This window comes from Microchirus variegatus, assembly GCF_963457635.1.
Source record: "Microchirus variegatus genome assembly, chromosome: 17".
NCBI lineage: Eukaryota > Metazoa > Chordata > Actinopteri > Pleuronectiformes > Soleidae > Microchirus > Microchirus variegatus.
In genome coordinates this window covers 24297816-24317328 of record NC_139818.1, presented here as the reverse complement: position 1 = coordinate 24317328, position 19513 = coordinate 24297816, and the positions used below count along the sequence as shown (strand labels likewise).

General features: G+C 39.9%; 1 protein-coding gene across 1 annotated transcript; it reads left to right on the top strand.

Annotated features, from left to right (window-relative positions):
- The first annotated feature begins 1149 nt into the window (after positions 1–1149).
- tecpr1a (tectonin beta-propeller repeat containing 1a) lies at positions 1150–19037 on the top strand. The gene is made up of 24 exons (XM_083903577.1): positions 1150–1280; positions 2264–2499; positions 3869–4051; positions 5160–5282; positions 5398–5517; positions 7237–7411; positions 8401–8501; positions 8595–8696; positions 8778–8926; positions 10323–10903; positions 11916–12061; positions 12144–12299; positions 12375–12524; positions 13289–13446; positions 13530–13760; positions 14853–14949; positions 15088–15167; positions 15273–15329; positions 16866–17094; positions 17216–17351; positions 17432–17524; positions 17639–17745; positions 18065–18184; positions 18772–19037. The coding sequence occupies exons 2-24, from the start codon at positions 2275–2277 to the stop codon at positions 18892–18894; spliced, it is 3642 nt and encodes a 1213-aa protein (XP_083759703.1). The 5' UTR covers positions 1150–1280; positions 2264–2274; the 3' UTR covers positions 18895–19037.
- The last annotated feature ends 476 nt before the right edge of the window (positions 19038–19513 follow it).

The following is a 19513-nucleotide window of genomic DNA, read 5'->3' as shown; positions in this document are numbered from 1 at the left end:
TTGATTTACAGGATTTAAATGTGTGATCGATTGACTCGTGTGATGTGTTTAAGTGAACTCATCACACAGACGGACAGTGAATGCAACACGCTTTCTTCAGAATATCTTATTTTCTTTTTTTTACTGTGTTGATGACGTGAAGCCTTCTTATTTTCATCAATAAAACGTGTTAATAAAATGCAGAATAAAAGTTCATTTGCATCATATGTGAGATTTCCTTCTTCTTTCTGTGTTTGATGTTATTGGGGCTGCAAATTAATCGAGATTATTTTCTCGATAACTCAAGTACGTTTGGTGTCTAAAATCAGAAAATGTTGACAAATATTGATCTGTGTTTCCTAAACCTGGGAATTGTTGTTTTAATGATTTATTTGTTAAATGGAGCAAAGAAAGCAGAAAAGTCTGATTTGAGACGCTTAAGTCAGAGAACTTGCTTTAAATATTTGGAGAAAAAAAACACTCAAACGTAAAGCTTAATCGATTATCGAAATAGTCAAAATAGACGATTCACCCTTGATCTAATACAACTTGCTTTATTTGTTTGGTTTAAATCACTTTGTAAAAGCTAAACTTGAGACAAAAAAATTGACAAGTCGGAATTAAAATTTAAAATAAATAAATAATGGTAATTAAATAAGTAAGTAACTAATAACTAATAAAGGTAGATATTGATACCACCAATAAACAATAATAATAACCCTTTTAAACAAAGTACAGCAAACCTGGAAAAAATCAGAAGGCCAAATTTCAAATAAAAATATTAAATATATTAATATTAATAAATATAAATATATAATAAAAAAAGTGATAAAATACGACATAAGAAGATAAAATATAAGATTTTCTTTTACAAACAGCGTGGCATTTAATTATAAACAATATGATAAATGCTAGCAAATAAAATAAGCATTAAAGTGAAGCTAATGTGACACAAAAGACACAAAAAATCACAAAATATCGCAAAATACACTAATAACCTTTGACACAGTGATTCCCTGTTGTGCGTTTTCTGAGGCTGCAGCACCCCCTGCTGGACGCCACACTCCCTCACACACACACAGACCACTCACATACACACACACCTTCTGCCGGCTGTTTCCGCCGGACAGCACGAGCACTTCCGCTTTCACTGTGTTCCAGGAGACGGGACTGGGATGTGAAAATGAAAGGAGAGCCGAGCTCGAGTGTCATTTAACCGGCAGTTCGTTCACCTCCGGCCGCTGAATGAGCTGCGGTGACACGGTCCCGGTTCACGGTTCATGAGCGGGGGCAGTCTCGAGGTTCGTGCCTCTGTTTGTGTCCGAACTCGGGCTATATTTGTTTTTTTGCTAATTGTACAAAGCTAATAAGCCTGTTTACTAAAAATAAACTGATTCTACTGTAGTTTTATCAGTTATTATCAGTTAAAGCAGCTGTCCTGTTACACGTCGCCACATTATCACAACGTACTAAACATTATTTATTATTATTCGTCACTGTTACTGTACATAGTGTACTGTATAAGTCATTGTTGTTGTCATGATTACGTGAGGTGACGGAGGAAAACGCCTTGTGGGAGCAGAATCCTCGCTAATTACGCTTCTGTTGCGTAATGAGAACACATTCACACGAGCTATTTTTAGTTCAAGGCTAAGCTAGCATTGTTTACTGCGCTGCTACATAACATTTGAGCGTTTTCAGGCGATTTTGAGCTTTTGCAACCAGATGTTCACCTGTTACTGGACCGTACCATCTGTCAATAACACAGGTGTCCACTCATATGTGATGTGCTTCATCGTATATTTAAATAGGATCATAATGTACAACATTTGTTTCTTTGTGCGGTTTAAAAAGTCCCAAAACTAGCGAGTGAAACCATTATCTTTTCAGAAAAATGTTTACTTAAGAAGAAGCACTATGTTTAACAAAGATTATCATCATATGAGCTCTATTTGCTTCCAGCTTTGTCGCCCCCTGCTGGCCATTGACTGTATTCATATGTCCTATTTGGTAAAACTGAAAAACTAAGTTATTATTTTATATACAAAAGGCTTATTGTGTCTTGGACGTTTAATCTTGGTGAGATCGAACCATTTAATAAGTTCAGAGGGGTGAAAAATATGGCTAACATATATTCTTACAGGTTAGCCAAAAATAGATAAACAAAATATTATACAACATATAGTACCAATAATAATATTCATCATATTATTATTCTTCCTAACTCCAAAATCAAACAATTTAATTTAAACGTATTGTTGATCCTTTGGTCCTCGTTTGTTAGCAGGTGCAGCGATGCCCGTGTCCCTGCTGTGGGCGGTGGACGTGTACGGGCGGGTCTACAGTCTGTCCACAGGGGGGCAGCAGTGGGAGCTCTGTCGCGATGCCCTCATGGAGTTCAAGCGGGCGACGGCGGCTCAGCAGTGCTGCTGGGGCATCGCCTGCGACAACAACATCTACCTGAACGTCCACTCGTCGGACTTGTCCATCCGATACCAGGAGGAGACCTACGAGAATCAGGTGAACGTCTTCACGCTAAAATAATCACTTTCAACTGTCTTTATTTTTTAAAAACACCCCTGTAGTGCAGATGTTGTTGTTTGGGAGGGGTACTGGGGCTTTTTACCTGGTTGTGGGGAGAAACATAGATACAGTAAAATATCGCAATATTTAGCATAGCAATAATATATCGCTTAAATTAAAAATAATAATTAAACTTTTTGTTGAATTAGCATTTAAAAAATATAATATCATGAAAATATCGTATTGTGACTTAAATACCGTGATAACATCGCATCATATTGTCACATAAATATTGTGATAATATCGTAACGTGATAATATTGTATTATCACTGAAATATCGTGATAAGATTGTATTGTCACATACATATTGTGACATACATATTGTGATAATATCGTATTGTGATAATATCGTATTATCACTTAAATATCGTGATAAGATTGTATTGTCACTTGCATATTGTGATAAGATTGTAACGTGATAAGATCGTATTTTCACTTAAATATCGTGATAATATCGTAACGGGATAATATCGTATTTTTCACTTAAATATTGTGATAATATTGTATCGTGATAATATCGTATTATCACTTAAATAGCATGATAATATCGTATTATCACTTAAATAGCATGATAAAATCATATTGTCACTTACATATTGTGATATTGGATTGTGACTCAAATATCGTGATATCGTATTGTGAGGTAAATATTGTGATTATATCGTATCGTGACATCTCTGGCGATTCCCACGCCTATTGTTTCCTCACTCTATAAAAAGGACTTTACAAGTCAAAAAAGGCTTTTATTTTGGAAGCCGAGAGAGAGCGGCCACACACACACACACACACACACACACACACACACTCTCCTGTAATGTTTTCATTCTGTTATCTGGAGATCACAGAACAATCAGGAGATAACGTCGCCTGTTATATCTCGTGATAACGACGTAAAGTGACGTGTTATCTCTCTTGACCTTGAAGTTGGGCTTAAATAAACAGTTGTTATGTGTTTTATGATTTCTGAATTTGATGCACTGAGACTCTTGAGTAAAAGTGAAAATGAGGATTTCCTCTTGGACGATGGTGTGATGGTGTGATTGTGTGAGTGCAACGTCCTCTTACAGCAGCGTTCCACTTCCTCTGTTCCTCATCAGAAAACAGACACTTCATAATAAACCTGTGGAACCAGTTTTTGTATTCAAAGAGCAGTAAAGACACACAAGGAACTCCTTCAGTTGGAAAAAAAACCAACATGGATACTGACAGAATGTTTTTGTTGTTGTCGCAGTGACTTCCTCTGGTGAATCGTTCAAACACACACTGATGATGTAGAAACTCTCTGTCTCTGTGTGTGTGTTGCAGCGCTGGAATCCCGTGGACGGTTTCTCCGACCGCTTGTTGCCAAGCGACCGCTGGCAGTGGAGCGACGTCACGGGGCTGCAGCACCAACCTCTGGACAGCTTCGGGCTTCCGTCTGGCAGCTGGGAGTGGGAGGGAGACTGGTTCAGTGACGAGAACTTTGAGGGAGAGCCCACGGAGAAAGGGGTGAGTCAGGAGTTCAGCATCAACCGACGTCTGAGCTTCCTGTTATCGCTGCCTCGTTTTTAAGGTGGAAATGAAGATTTGAATGGTTGAATAGTCCCTTTTCCAAGTGTGTCAGGGACAATACGGTGGCCTGTAGGGTCCAGAAAATTTCATAGTCTGCATTTTACTCAAATTTTTACACATTTTGTTCCCAGAAACTTCATCAATTCTGCTCAGTAAATTTAAACTTTATTTATTTCATGCACATGTGTATTTAATCAAGTCTAATATATATATATATATGTACATGTATATGTATGTATAGTATTAAATAACAGGTCAACACAAAATTAGACTATTAAATACAAGTCTAATTTAATTTAAATGATATAGATATCATTTAAAATATAAACTTGACAGAAATATTTAATTAATCAATATTATTATTATTATTATTAGTAAGATATTAGTCACAGAATGGGAACATTTGCTTATATATATTATATATATATATATAATTTTAAATATATATTTAAAAATATAGAAAAGTATTAAAATATTATAAATAATTACCAATAGGCAGAATAATTAATAATAATATTAATTGATTACTAATTATAAGTAAGATATAAATCTGCATATATATATATTTATATATTTTTAAAAAAATATAGAAAAGTATTAAAATATTATAAATAATTACGAAAAAGTCGTAAGTAAGCTATTAGTTCCAGAATGGGAAAATTTGCATATTTATACACAAATATTATTTAAAATATATATTTAAAAATATAGAAATTTATTAAAATATTATAAATAATTACAATTATAAATAATTACAGAATAATAAATATGTTAAGCAGTGTTCTCTTTGGTGTGTTCACTACTGTTGTGTAATCCTCATTCTAGAGTTAATATCATTTTGTGTATTATTTTTTTTCAAATCTGCATCATATGTCATCATTTATCAGCCAAATATCAGTTGACTCTATTTAAAACGCTTAGAAATGCACTTATATGGGTATTATATGACATTTCTGCCATTAAATCCACCTTAATGTTACATATTGCACCTTTACTAGCTGATATATGCGTGTGTGCGTGTGCGTGTGTGTGTGTGTGTGTGAAGGGCTGGACGTACTCCATCGACTTCCCGGCCACTTACACCAAAGACAAGAAGTGGAACTCGTGTGTGCGTCGTCGGCGCTGGCTCCGCTACAGACGATACAAAGCTACGGACACGTGGGCTAAAGTCAGTGTGCTGTACTTTGTGTTGTTTTTGTGCGTGTGTGTGTGTGTGAACGTGTGAAGGTCGTAGATCCATTCACTCTGCCCGTGTGTGTGTGTGTGTGTGTGTGTCGTCACAGATCCCGTCTCAGCAGACGACTCTGCCCGATCCCTTCAGCGACATCAGCTGTGGAGGGTGGGAGGTGAGCGAGGAGCCCCGGGGTCGTCTGTCGCTGTGGGCCGTGTCCCTGCAGGGCAAGGTAGAGCTTCACACACACACACACACATTCTTGTACTTGCTGCATACTGAGGACTGGGTTGCTGACAAAGTGAGAACCAGCATTTCCACTTTATAAATCAACACAATCCAAAATTTGACCAAAAGTTTTTGGTCCAAAATTTGACAAAAACGTCATACTATACTATGTCGTCCAAAAGTTGAAAAAATTGGACCCCAAATTTTTGATCCAAAATTTGACAAAAAAATCATACTATACTATATTGTTCAAAAATTGAAAAAAAATTGACCAAAAATTTTTGGTCCAAAATTTGGGTCCAAAATTTGTCCCAAAATTTGGGTCCAAAATTTGTCCCAAAATTTGGGTCCACAATTTGTCCCAAAAATTGGGTCCAAAAATTGGGTCCAAAATTTGGGTCCAAAATTTGGGTCCAAAATTTGGGTCCAAAATTTGGGTCCAAAATTTGTCCCAAAATTTGGGTCCAAAATTTGTCCCAAAATTTGACAAAAAAATCATACTATACTATATCGTTCAAAAATTGAAAAAAATTTGACCAAAAATTTTTGGTCCAAAATTTGGGTCCACAATTTGTCCCAAAATTTGTCCCAAAATGTGGGTCCAAAATTTGGGTCCAAAATTTGTCCCAAAATTTGGGTCCAAAATTGGTCCCAAAATTTGGGTCCAAAATTTGTCCCAAAATTTGGGTCCAAAATTTGGGTCCAAAATTTGGGTCCAAAATTTGACAAAAAAATCATACTATACTATATCGTTCAAAAATTGAAAAAAATTTGACCAAAAATTTGGGTCCAAAATTTGGGTCCAAAATTTGGGTCCAAAATTTGTCCCAAAATTTGGGTCCAAAATTTGTCCCAAAATTTGGGTCCAAAATTTGTCCCAAAATTTGGGTCCAAAATTTGACAAAAACGTCATACTATACTGTCGTCCAAAAATTGAAAAAAAATTTGACAAAAAGTTTTTGGTCCAAAATTTGACAAAAACGTCATACTATACTATGTCGTCCAAAAGTTGAAAAAAATTGGACCCAAAATTTTTGATCCAAAATTTGACAAAATAATCATACTATTCTATATCGTCCAAAAAGTGAGTTGTTTTTTTTGACAAATTGAGTATAGCATGTTATAGCAACCTAAAGAAGTGATTTCAATGAAAACAAAGTGAGGACCGGCCAAAATGTCCTCACTCCGTAAAAATGACCTCACTTTTCTGGTTAAAAACCCTCACTGGTCCTCAGTATGCCGCAAGTACAAGAACACACACACACACACACACACACACACACACACACACACACACACACACACACAACAGACCTGCATCCCACTTCACATCTTGATGAGCCTGTAATTTGCATACAAGAAGTGGGAAAAGCACTTATATATATATGAAGATTCCCTCACTTTCTAAACCGCTCACTCCCTGCACCAGACCCCATAGAGAAAATCAGCGATTTTCCGCCACAGCACACAGGGTTAGGGTTAGGGTTAGTTGTTGAGTCACTTCTGCCTCCTTTAGGAAGTTTAAATGTTTTCAACTGTGACTTCTGTGTTTGAAATCCTTCATTCAGATTGACCTCAGTGATATAAACAAAGGAAGCAGCAGTAGACCTGTAGCTCCTGTGTGTCTGTGAGCTAAAAACGATGATTTTCTCCATGGGCTTTGGTTCAGGAGAGTGAGGAGTCCAAAGTTATCAGTACTTTTTCCCCCTGTTTCTTCGTCCAGGTTTGGTTCAGAGAGGGAATCCACCACCACAATCCCGAGGGCTCCTTGTGGGAGGAGGTGTCTCTCCCCGGGGAGGTGGTGCAGATTAGCTGTGGCCCTGGAGACCTGGTCTGGGCAGTGCTGTGGGAGGGGCAGCTCATTGTCAGGGAAGGCATCGGCAGAGACTGCCCAAAAGGTATATAAAAACAAATCACTGATGCTGGGGGGAGGTTCTTTTTGTGTTTGTTTGTCTCTGTTTGTGTTTTTATATATCAGGGCTGTAACGATATGCGTATCGAAATAGAAATCACGATACTCAGAGCTACGAACCACGTCTCGTGGTGTGAGAAAACAGAATCGCGAAACGCCCTTTCTAACTTCCAGTTATTTTTCCAGTCAGCCACATGATATGAGCTGTTAGTGCTACCAAACTTTTCAAATGACTATTATTTTTTATTAGGGGTGTCAAATTATCGCGTTAATTGTGATTAATTAGTTACAGTCATCATTAACGCGTTATGTTTTTTAATCGCGTTAACCTCTTCTTCACGGTTGCCCCCGTCAGACGCAGCGACAACAACATCATAAAACCATGTCTAACTTTAACAAACACAGACATGCTGCATACCCACAGAAAGGTCAGAAACTCAGCTAAAAGCTCATATAAACCATTCTTATGTTCACCAAACACAGTTAAAACACAGATGGATCAAACCGTTACAGCGCACATGTTTAAAAGCGACATCCAGCCCCAAAATAAGAGCAAAACAACAACTGAAATTCAAGAAATACAAGCGGAAATGTTGTCTGTCCTTTGCTGTTTATCAAAACAAGTTATTTCCACTGGAACAAAACTGCTTCTCATGAAGAACTACACTTCCCAGCATGCTTTGGGGACAAATCCCAGTCTGATTGATCATTTACTTTGTATTTTTCAACAGTATTGTTTTGTTACAGAAAAGAGAGAAATCTTTGGTTATTTATTTATTTATGTTCAAATCTGTTCACAGTGTTCCAAAATATTTGTTTTTAAATGTTACGTTAAGTTGCTAAATAAATAAATGTTGTTTAAGTAAAATGTTTTTTAAATTTAATCAAAAATCGTGATACAAATCGAATCGTGAGTTTGTGTATCGTTACAGCCCTATTATATATATATATATATTCTTATTTTCTGGTTTCCAGGTTCCTCCTGGGTGATGGTTGACTCTCCAACTCCTGATGTGGGCGCCATACACGTGGCTGTGGGGGTGAATGTGGTGTGGGCCTTGACCAAAGACAACAAAGTAAGAAAATGCACACGTCTCATCTGTTTTTAATGCTATTTTTGCTATTTTAATATACTCATGTGTCTTATTTATTATTATTATAATTATCAGGTGTGGTTCAGACGCGGCGTGAACTCGCACAACCCCTGTGGATCAGGCTGGATCAACATGGTGGGAGAAATGCTGATGATCAGTGTCGGACTCAATGACCAGGTGATGATGACACACACTCATGTGACACGTCACGTGTTGTTGTGGACACACATTAATGTGTGTGTGTGTGTGTGTGTGTAGGTGTGGGGGATCGGCTGTGAGGACCGGGCCGTTTACTTCCGTCAGGGCGTGACCTCCAGCGAGCTGAGCGGGAAAACGTGGAGGGTGATCGGCGTTCCCAGAGACGGAGAACGATCTCACTCCAGCGCCAGTGCCAGCAGCCTTCAGAGGTGAATGAGCCACTAAAATACAGCCTGAAATACTGTATTTGTGTGTTTTTAAAATACTAAAAGTACTTAATACGTAATACTAGTACTCCATTTTTTAATATTTGGTTAAAATTGGCCGTTTTTTTAATACCTACAATGACTTATGATTAGAATTCCTCCTCAAACCACTGTATTTACATATTAAACACACCTTTAAACTGCTTCATTTCACTAAAACATGCAGGAAGCAGCTTTGCAAACATTGGACTTTATGGGAAATAAAAACTGTCAGTGCATGCAAGATAAATTTATTGATTTATTTCAACAGAATAAACTAAGAAAATAACTTATTCAGCCAGGGAAATACAACAAAATAGAAATTACAGCTACATTTCATCAGATAAACAACAAAATAATAGCGAAAAATACAGTGAACGACAAAAATACAGCAGCCACACCATGAAATACTGTATTTGTTGAATTTTAAAATACTAAAAGTACTTCTCTGATGTTCTGGTTTCAATTAACTAACTCCCAATACATGTGTTTGAATGGAAACGCACATAAATTTGTGCTTTTTGTCCTTTATTTTGAAAAATTTTGTTAAAATGTGCCGTTTTTTGAATACCTACAATGACTTATGATTACAATTCCTCCTCAAACAAATGTATTTACATATTAAACTCACCTTTAAACTGCTTCATTTCACTAAAAAATGCAGGAAGCAGCTTTGAAAACGTTGGACTTTATGGTTTATGGTTAATAAGGTTTTCAGTGCATGAAACATGAGTTAGTTAGTTTTTGTCAAATTTATTGATTTATTTCAATATAATAAAATAAGAAAATGACTTATTCAGCCAAGGATTTATAACAAAATACAAATTACAGCAACATTTCATCAGATAAACAACAAAATAATGGCGATTAAATCCTCGTTTCAGAAGAAATAACAAAACATTGTGTTTCTTCGTCACAGTGAACGACAAAAATACAGCAGCCACACCATGAAATACTGTGTTTGTTGTGTTTTTTAAATTCTAAAAGTACTTCTCTGATGTTCTGGATTCAATGAGCTAACTCACAATATTTGTGTTTGGATGGAAACACACATAAATTTTTGCTTTTTGTCATTTACTTTTGGGTATTTGGTTAAAATTTGCCGTTTTTTGAATATCTACAATGACTTCTGATTGAATTTCCTCCTCAAACCACACACCTGTGTGATTTATTTCAACATAATAAACTAAGAAAATAACGTATTGAGCCAGGGAAATCTAATAAAATAGATATTACAGCTACATTTTTTCAGATAAACAACTAAATAATAGCGATTAAATATACAAAAGAGCGTAGAACGGAATATTTTATAGCCTCCTTTCAGAGAAAATAACAGAAACCCTGTGTTTGTGCTTGACAGTGCTGGATGTTACTTCTGTGGCGAGGTGCGTGGTCAGTCAGCGGTGAGCGACGTGGAGTCCGACACAGACAAAGGATCCACAGACGGAGGAAACATGGGCCTCGTCGCCTCCGATTACCCAGAATCCCTCGACGCCCCGACAGACCTGACCTCCTCCTCCTCCTCCTCCTCTGGGCCCAAACCGCGAATCCCCAAAGTGACGAGCGACAGCTTCATCTCTGACCTCGTCTCCGATCGAGATCCCTCAACGAGCGCGAGAGAAGACGAGGAGGACGGCGACCGTGTCCCAGCAGACGGAGAGGTCACAGCGCCCTCTAGTGGTCCGGCTCTTCCCCAGAGTCAGCCTCACGACCCTCCGTGGAGTAACGTGGACCTGGAGGAGGCGCAGATCCAGCAGCAGGTCCAGACCGGAGCGTCGTCCGATACCTGCAGCTTGTCGTCGGTGGCGACGTACGCTCTGACCGTGGAGGAGCAGTACGGAGCGGACGAGCACCCACTGTGGGCGTGGGTGAGCGGGGGAGGCTGCTCTGTGGACGCTCACTCACAACTCTACTGGTTCAACTGCTCCACGAACGCGGCATGTGAGTTCACCGAGGCTCTGGAACTACACTCTAATGCTACACTCATGACTTTCATAGAGATTAAAGTTCAGGTTTTTAACTTTTATCTTTTATTAAATGCAAGAAAATGTTGAACAATGTGTCCACAAACCCAAATTATTCACCTTTAATGGGGTTTTGTTGTTATTTGGAGCAAAAGACAAGAAAATATTCACTTTTTCTGTAACTTCTTGTTTTAATTATTAAAAAACACTCAAAAGGAGTTATCAGTTATCAAATTGGTCAACAATTAAGTTAGTCAATGTGTAATAATTGATTATAAGGCTGAAACAATTACTCGATCATTAAATTAACTACTAAGCAACTATTTAGATAATCGCTTTAAGTGATTTTTAAAGGATTTTAAACCAGTTTCTCTGATTTTTCAGCTTCTTAATTGTGGATATTTTCTGCTTTCTTTGCTCCGTTTGACAAAGAAATAATTAAAACGGGTCATTTTTGGTTTGTGGACAAAAAAACAAAAACAAGACGTCACTTCCTGGTTTGAGAAACACTGACCGACATTTTCTGACATCTTATGGACCAAAGAGAAAGAGAAAATAATTGTTAGCTGCAGCCCTGATGGATTATTTGATGAATCTCAGCCCAAAAACAGAAGTAGTGGCCTCAAGTGGCTCACAAACATCATTTAAGACACTAAAAGAAAATTAAAAGTGAGGAATAACAACTCGAAATGACCTCATTTCCATGAAAAACTTGAGGGGAGCGCAGACCTCTGCCGAGGCAGCTCAGCCCCCCGCAAAATAGCAATAAAAATTGTCATAGCGTCTACAGATCACGCCCAAAATCATATCACTTGTTCCTGCTCCCATTGTGGACATTTCCTGAAAATTTCATCCAAATCCGTCAGCAACTTTTCGCGATATGTTGCTAACAGACAGACAAAAGCATATACCTCCTGACGGAGGTTAAATATAACAAAACAGTCCAGAAAAGTGAAGAATAACACAGTCATTGATCTTTCTCCCTGCAGCTGTGGTGCAGTCAGTCCAGTCCATGAGTCTGTCTGTCAGTCCAGCACAGACGGCAGCCTGGAGGAGACAAATCCTCCAGCAGCTGAGCGAGCGCTCCAAGAGAGAGATGGACGACTTCAGACATTACGAACAGGCCATAGAGCAGGTGATATCACGTCCTCCTGAATCTACATGACTTCACTTTATTTTCCTTTTACATCTGTTTAAAACTCTCTGTTTCCTCACAGTCCGTGTGGGTGAAGAAAGGATGCATGCAGTGGTGGAGAGACTGGAAACCTCACAAGTGGATCGACGTCCAGTTTGCCTTGGAGCAGTTCTCAGGACCCGAGGGCAACAAGGACGGAATCCTATTCATCTACTACAACTTCTACGAGGAGAAGAAGGTCAGGACGAGGTTTTTTGAGTGGATTTGTGAATTCTGATTTATATTTGTATATTTAAACTGTGTCTCCTCTCAGTATCTACACGCCTTCATCAACGAGATCACCATCCTGGTTCCCGTGCTGAACGAAGCCAAACACACGTTTGCCGTGTACACTCCTGAGCGGACCAAACAGAGGTGGCCCATCAGGCTGGCAGCGGCCACCGAGCAGGAAATGCACGACTGGGTAAGTAGAGTTTCTACTTCCTGTTTACGACTTCACTCATTTCCTCCTGAAAAAAAAGGCAGAAATTGAACTATTACTGTATCATGATGATTTTTAATTATTGTTATTATTAGGATACAATAAAAATAGCAAATAGCAAAAAACACATAAACACAAAAAAGGAAGAAAAAATGGTTTAAAAGTTGACATTAACCCGAATAGTTAAATGCATTTAAGGGTAAAAATCCACAAAAACACACCATAGATTTAACACCCTACGTATAACCTCACCTGATACGGTGAACACAGGCTTCCCACGGGTCCTTGAAATCCTTGAAAGTTTGTGAATTTGAAATTTGAAGAAAATGTATATAAAAAAAAAAGAATTCAAGGCCCCAGAAGGTGCTTGAATTTTGGGAATTGATCCTGGAAAGTCCTTGAAATACTTGAATTTATTTCACAGTAAATTCTCTCTGAATTCCATGCTCTCATTGTTCTGTAAACTATGATGCATCTATAAAAGTTTAAATAATGTGTTTTTTATAGCCTTAAACTAAGCCTTTTATATGAACTTAAATGATGGACAAGGGCCTTGCTTTGTGTTGGCGGCCATGTTTCTACAACAGCACAAACAACCTTGTGTTTTTCCACATTTTCCGACGCAATCAACAAAGAATGACGTCCTTTCTGGTATTTAAAGGCCACCGTAGTTTCCTCACACACTTGGGAAAGGGGATCCCTTCCCTCCTCATGTCCCTCTGTCTGTCTGTCTGTCTGTTTTGCAGCTGGCGTTGTTGAGCGTGTCGTGCTGCGACTCCAGAAAGATCCAGGGTCGTCCGTCCAAACAGGCCATGTGGTCCATCACCTGTAAAGGAGACATCTTTGTCAGCGAGCCGTCTCCTGCTCTGGAGGCCATGCCGTACCCCACGCCCTGTGACCAGATGTGAGAATAACGTCCAGACGTCCTCCTCCTCCTCCTCCTCCCTCTTCACACATTATATATTACAACCATTGTGTTTGTTTTAGGTTCTGGCGTCAGGTCGGAGGTCACCTGCGCACGGTGGAGTGCAACAGCGCTGGCGTGGTGTGGGGGATCGGCTACGACCACACGGCGTGGGTCTACAGCGGCGGCTACGGCGGCGGCTTCTCCCAGGGCTTGGCGAGCAGCACGGACAACATTTACACGCAGACGGACGTGAAGAGCGTCTACATCTACGAGAACCAGAGGTGGAACCCGGTCTCAGGATACACCAGCAGGTGAATATCTTCCTCCAACACACACAGAGAGAATAAAAGGGCAGATTTTAGTGTAGTAAAGTGTCTGTGTGGACATTTGTGTGTGGTCTCAGGCAAAGACACGGTCATTTTATTCACACAGCACATTTCAAATGCTCAGGCACTTTTTAATATTTACAGGAAATAACGAAACGTAGGAAAATCAAGGTTATACACGCAGCAGAAAACCATAAAAAGATAAAAGTACTGAAGATGTGAATAGGGCTGCTAGGATTTATCGATTATTCTGATTTTTGAGTCTTTTTTCACTCATTATTACAAGTTTTCAGCTTCTTAAATGTGAATATTTTATGTTTGCTTTGCTCCATATAACAAAGAAATCATTCATATACAATAATGTAATAATCATTTTGGTTTCAGGCGAAAGAAAACATTTTAAAACCTGATTTCAAAGCCGCAAAAGCTCAAGCTTTCAGCAAATCTGAGCATTTTTCTTTGTTCATGTTTTTAATCTTTAAACATAGATTCAGCTACAAACTGTACATGTGATTTATAATTATTATTCTCTACTAAATAAACCAGTGATCAGGATTTTCCTGATGTTGTGAATTCAACACATTCGTCCTTTTGTGTCACAATAAAATCATAAAAATTAAACAAAGACACTTTTCACATGTGTCATTTAACAACTTTAACCTTTTTTTCCCCCTAATTTTACCAACATTAGCTAGCTTCTCTACATTTACCATAAAATGACAACTCAACCGTTTGGTAGAGCATGTTTTGAAAAATGTATTTGACCCTTATTAGACTTATTTTTGTTGAATTAAGTTGCATAATTCTGTAAAATAGCTCCTCTGAAACGATAATATGTCAATAAAACAGTCTTACCTTTGAAAGTCCCGCCGATATGCCAGACACAGTGCCATCTAGTGGATTTGTTTAGCATTGCAAAACTACACCAAACAGTACAGATGGCTCATTCAGGTTGAGTTCAGCTTGATGCGTTTTTCAAATGAGATATAGTGACTATAGTGTGGTCGACCAAATGGTTGAGTCGTACCTTAAAGGGTTAAAGTAGTCATTTTAAAAGTGTGTGTGTTTTGTTTCCAGAGGTTTACCCACAGATCGTTACATGTGGAGCGACGCGTCAGGTCTGCACGAGCGCACAAAGACAAACACCAAACCGCCCTCCCCTCAGTGGACCTGGGTAAAGTACAGCAAACACCCTGCGGGGCTTTAAAACCAGTTTAGTTTTGAATATTCTAAATATTTAGTCTTGAATTATGATGGGAAAATTTAAAGTGTGTGTGTTTACCGAGCTTAAATGTGTGCATGCTGTTCTCAGGTTTCTGACTGGGCCACTGACTACGGTGTCTCAGGAGGGACAGACAGGGAGGGCTGGCAGTATGCAGCAGATTTTCCAGCGTAGGTTCTATTTGCACCTGCTGTAAATGTACAGATTCACAGTGACAACTTCCTTCTCTCTGTTTTCTAACTCCTTCCTTCCTCTTCCCACATGTGTCTGCACAGGTCGTATCATGGCTATAAAACCATGAAGGACTTTGTTCGTCGCAGGCGCTGGGCCAGGTAGGTACTGTCAAACAAACACACAACACACACACACAATCACACAGACACACACAGTGGAGATGATGAGCTTTTACGTCAGGGTTGGTAGAATTATACAGTTACTCAGGTGGTAATAGTTAACAAAACATCAAGGTTTAATGGTGACTTTGGGTTGGTTGTTTGGTTGGTGAGTGAGGTTTGGTTGGTTGGTTAGTGAATGAGGTTTGGTTGGTTGCTTGGTGAGTGAGGTTTGGTTGGTTGGTGAGTGAGGTTTGGTTGGTTGGTTAGTGAATGAGGTTTGGTTGGTTGCTTGGTGAGTGAGGTTTGGTTGGTTGGTTGGTTGGTGAGTGAGGTTTGGTTGGTTGCTTGGTGAGTGAGGTTTGGTTGGTTGGTTGGTGAGTGAGGTTTGGTTGGTTGCTTGGTGAGTGAGGTTTGGTTGGTTGCTTGGTGAGTGAGGTTTGGTTGGTTGGTTGGTTGGTTGGTGCATGAGGTTTGGTTGGTTGGTTAGTGAATGAGGTTTGGTTGGTTGCTTGGTGAGTGAGGTTTGGTTGGTTGGTGAGTGAGGTTTGGTTGGTTGGTTGGTGAGTGAGGTTTGGTTGGTTGGTTGGTGAGTGAGGTTTGGTTGGTTGGTTGGTTGGTGAGTGAGGTTTGGTTGGTTGCTTGGTGAGTGAGGTTTGGTTGGTTGGTTGCTTGGGGAATGAGGTTTGGTTGGTTGGTGAGTGAGGTTTGGTTGGTTGGTTGGTTGGTGAATGAGGTTTGGTTGGTTGGTTGGTTGGTTGGTGCATGAGGTTTGGTTGGTTGGTTAGTGAATGAGGTTTGGTTGGTTGCTTGGTGAGTGAGGTTTGGTTGGTTGGTTGGTTGCTTGGGGAATGAGGTTTGGTTGGTTGGTGAGTGAGGTTTGGTTGGTTGGTTGGTTGGTGAGTGAGGTTTGGTTGGTTGGTTGGTTGGTTGGTGAATGAGGTTTGGTTGGTTGGTTGGTTGCTTGGGGAATGAGGTTTGGTTGGTTGGTGAGTGAGGTTTGGTTGGTTGGTTGGTTGGTGAGTGAGGTTTGGTTGGTTGGTTGGTGAGTGAGGTTTGGTTGGTTGGTTGGTTGGTGAATGAGGTTTGGTTGGTTGGTTGGTTGGTGAATGAGGTTTGGTTGGTTGGTTGGTTGGTTGGTGAATGAGGTTTGGTTGGTTGGTTGGTGAATGAGGTTTGGTTGGTTGGTTGGTGAGTGAGGTTTGGTTGGTTGGTTGGTGAGTGAGGTTTGGTTGGTCACAAGGTTTTTTTGGGTGAGTTTGAATGGTTGGTTGATAAGTTGGTTACCAGTTGTTGGGTGAGTCAATTAATAATTGTTAATAATTGTCTTGATTAATCAATTACTCATTTCTCATACAAATGTCACAAAATGGTTTCTCAAAACCCAAAATGATGACTTTGTTTAAACTATTATCTTGATTGTTTGTTCGTTGCATCATTGACTGCTTGGTTGGAGCATCTTTATATATTTATATAAATTATATAAATTATATGACGATTAATCTTTAAACTGGATTTTTTTTTCCTCCCACACAGGAAGTGTAAGCTGACCACTACTGGACCGTGGCAGGAAATCCCGCCCATCTCACTGAGTGACGTCACCATCCTTCCCTGTGCCACTCAGAGCAGCAGCAGCAGCAGCAGCAGCAGCAGCAGCAGCAGCAGCAGCAGTGTGGACGTGGACGTGGACGTGGTTCCTCTGTGGGCGATCAGCAACAAAGGAGACGTCCTCTGTCGACTGGGAGTCAGCGTCCTCACGCCTGCTGTCAGTCATTTAAGTTAAATATTACTTGTTCCTGCTCCTCACAGTAAATACTGTACAGAGTTCGGTTTTAAAAAGTACACGACGATTTAATTGTTCCAACATCCTGTCGTCTGTCACTCAGGGAACCTCGTGGCTCCACGTGGGAACCGACCAACCGTTCAAGTCCATCTCCATCGGCGCCGCCAGCCAAGTTTGGGCCATCGCGAAGGACGGTTCTGCTTTTTACCGAGGTTCCGTCTCCGCTCAGAGTCCTGCAGGTCAGTGGGAGCACACGCTGTTTATTACATTACATTTAGATTCATTTACAAAGTGACTCTGAATGTGTCTCCCTCTACAGGAGACTCTTGGTACCACATCCCGTCTCCAGCCAAACAGAAGCTGAAGCAGGTGTCTGTTGGGAGGACGTCGGTCTACACTGTGGATGAAAACGGTGACGCGACCTCACCACCATAGACCCTACATTTAAATAAAATGTGTGTTTTTATTGTCTGTGGACGTCTTTGTGCTCGTCCTTATGTCTCTGATGTGGTTATTTCCTGTCCAGGTAACCTGTGGTACAGACAGGCTGTGACTCCCAGTTACCCTCAGGGCTCCTCCTGGGAACACATCTCTAATAATGTACGCAAGGTCTCTGTGGGACCTCTGGACCAGGTGAGGACCAGGAAACATTATTTCATCCTTTAAAACCTTTTGTTTTAAAACTTTTCTACATGGAAGTCAGAGTTGTGGTGCGCTACATTGACGGTACTTTGTCGAAGCAACGTTTAAAAATGTTTCCATGTGTTCGACTGACTTACTCTGACTTACAAATAAGACAAAAGTGCTATTAACCGTAAAACTAGCAGCGTGTTTGCTTATTGACACGAGTGGCAGCCATTTTGGAATCCGATATTAGGGTATTTCATGTTGGAAATGCAACCTGAGTGGCACGTTTTCTCTTCTTCTTGTTGTTGTTGTCGTGTGTGTGAAGGTGTGGATCATAGCAGACAAGGTTCAGGGCAGCCACGGCCTCAGCTGTGGGACAGTGTGTCATCGACTCGGCGTCCAGCCGCTGACACCTAAAGGACAGTCGTGGGACTACGGCATCGGGGTGAGACTCTCATGTAATCACAGTCTCCGGTCGGGTCTCCAAATACTTTTGTCCAGATATTGTATATATACGAAAACATTTTTGGGGAGTTTCATGCATTTGAAGACATTTCTTGACATGGAAAGTGTTACTCAAAAATGTTGAAATATGGACGTTTTGGTGTGTATTTTCCTCCAAAGGTGAATAATAAGTAGCTAAACAGACATATTCTATTGGAAAAGACGTGAAACTAGTGAGTAAAGAGAAGGTTTACTCACGTTTTGTGAGAAGTCAGAACTCGTTTTCCCGTAGACTTCAATTCAAATAGTAATTTTTCTTATCGAGACAATCTCAATTTTGTGTTTTGTGACCTCCCTTTGAGTTTTATAAGAAGCTTTAGTTTGTTTTTTTTGTTCACTTTTAAGAAAAGATGTGTTTTATGTTGTCTTTTCACTCTTCTGGCCTTCATTTTTCGTAGCAGAATGGTTTTGTTCTCCTCTCATACAGAGTCTATGTCGGTCGGGGGGGGGCGTGGCCTGTCATTGCACACAGGTTTATTCATATAGAAAGCGTGTGTGTGTGTGTGTGTGTGTGTGTGTGTGTTTCAGGGTGGCTGGGACCACGTCACAGTGAGAGGAAACTCCATGGAGCCGCCGCGCTTCCGTCTGCCGCCTCTGACTCAGAGCGTCCTTCAGGTCAAAGACGTGGAGGCTAACGGGAATGCTACGTAAACCACACACACACACACACACACACACACACACACACACACACACTGTAACCACTTTAACTGAGCTTTTAAGCTACAGGATCATCAGTGACCAATTTTTTTCGGACATTTCAATTTGGGATTAAGACGACCAAGCGTCCTCGTTGTCTTTCGTCCCCGACGCTGAACTTGAGAGCGTTTTTGTTTATTTATTCATCACTGTATTCATGTGTGTATGTAGTCTGTGGAAGGGTAAAAAAAAAGGGTATATATAATATATATATGTATATTATGTGATTTTATGTCAAATAAAACTGGAAAGAGAAGAAAACCTCATAATAATAATCCATCCAGGCTGCTTTTATGGTCTGTAAATCAGACAAACTGCTGTAGAACGTCACAGAAACACGTGTTTTTGTTGCCTAAACGTTGGGCCGTTGTCACAAATCTTGCTTTTATGACTAAAATATTCTAAATTTGGACAAACGAGAGGAAACTACTGTGATGGCGGCTGTGAAAGTGACCCCCAAATACATCAGAATCACACAGAAATGACTCTGAGACATAGATATTCACTTGTGTTCCTACAGGGAGCTTTAGCATTTTATCTCTTTATCTGTTTGGCTCGTGTGGTTGAAAGA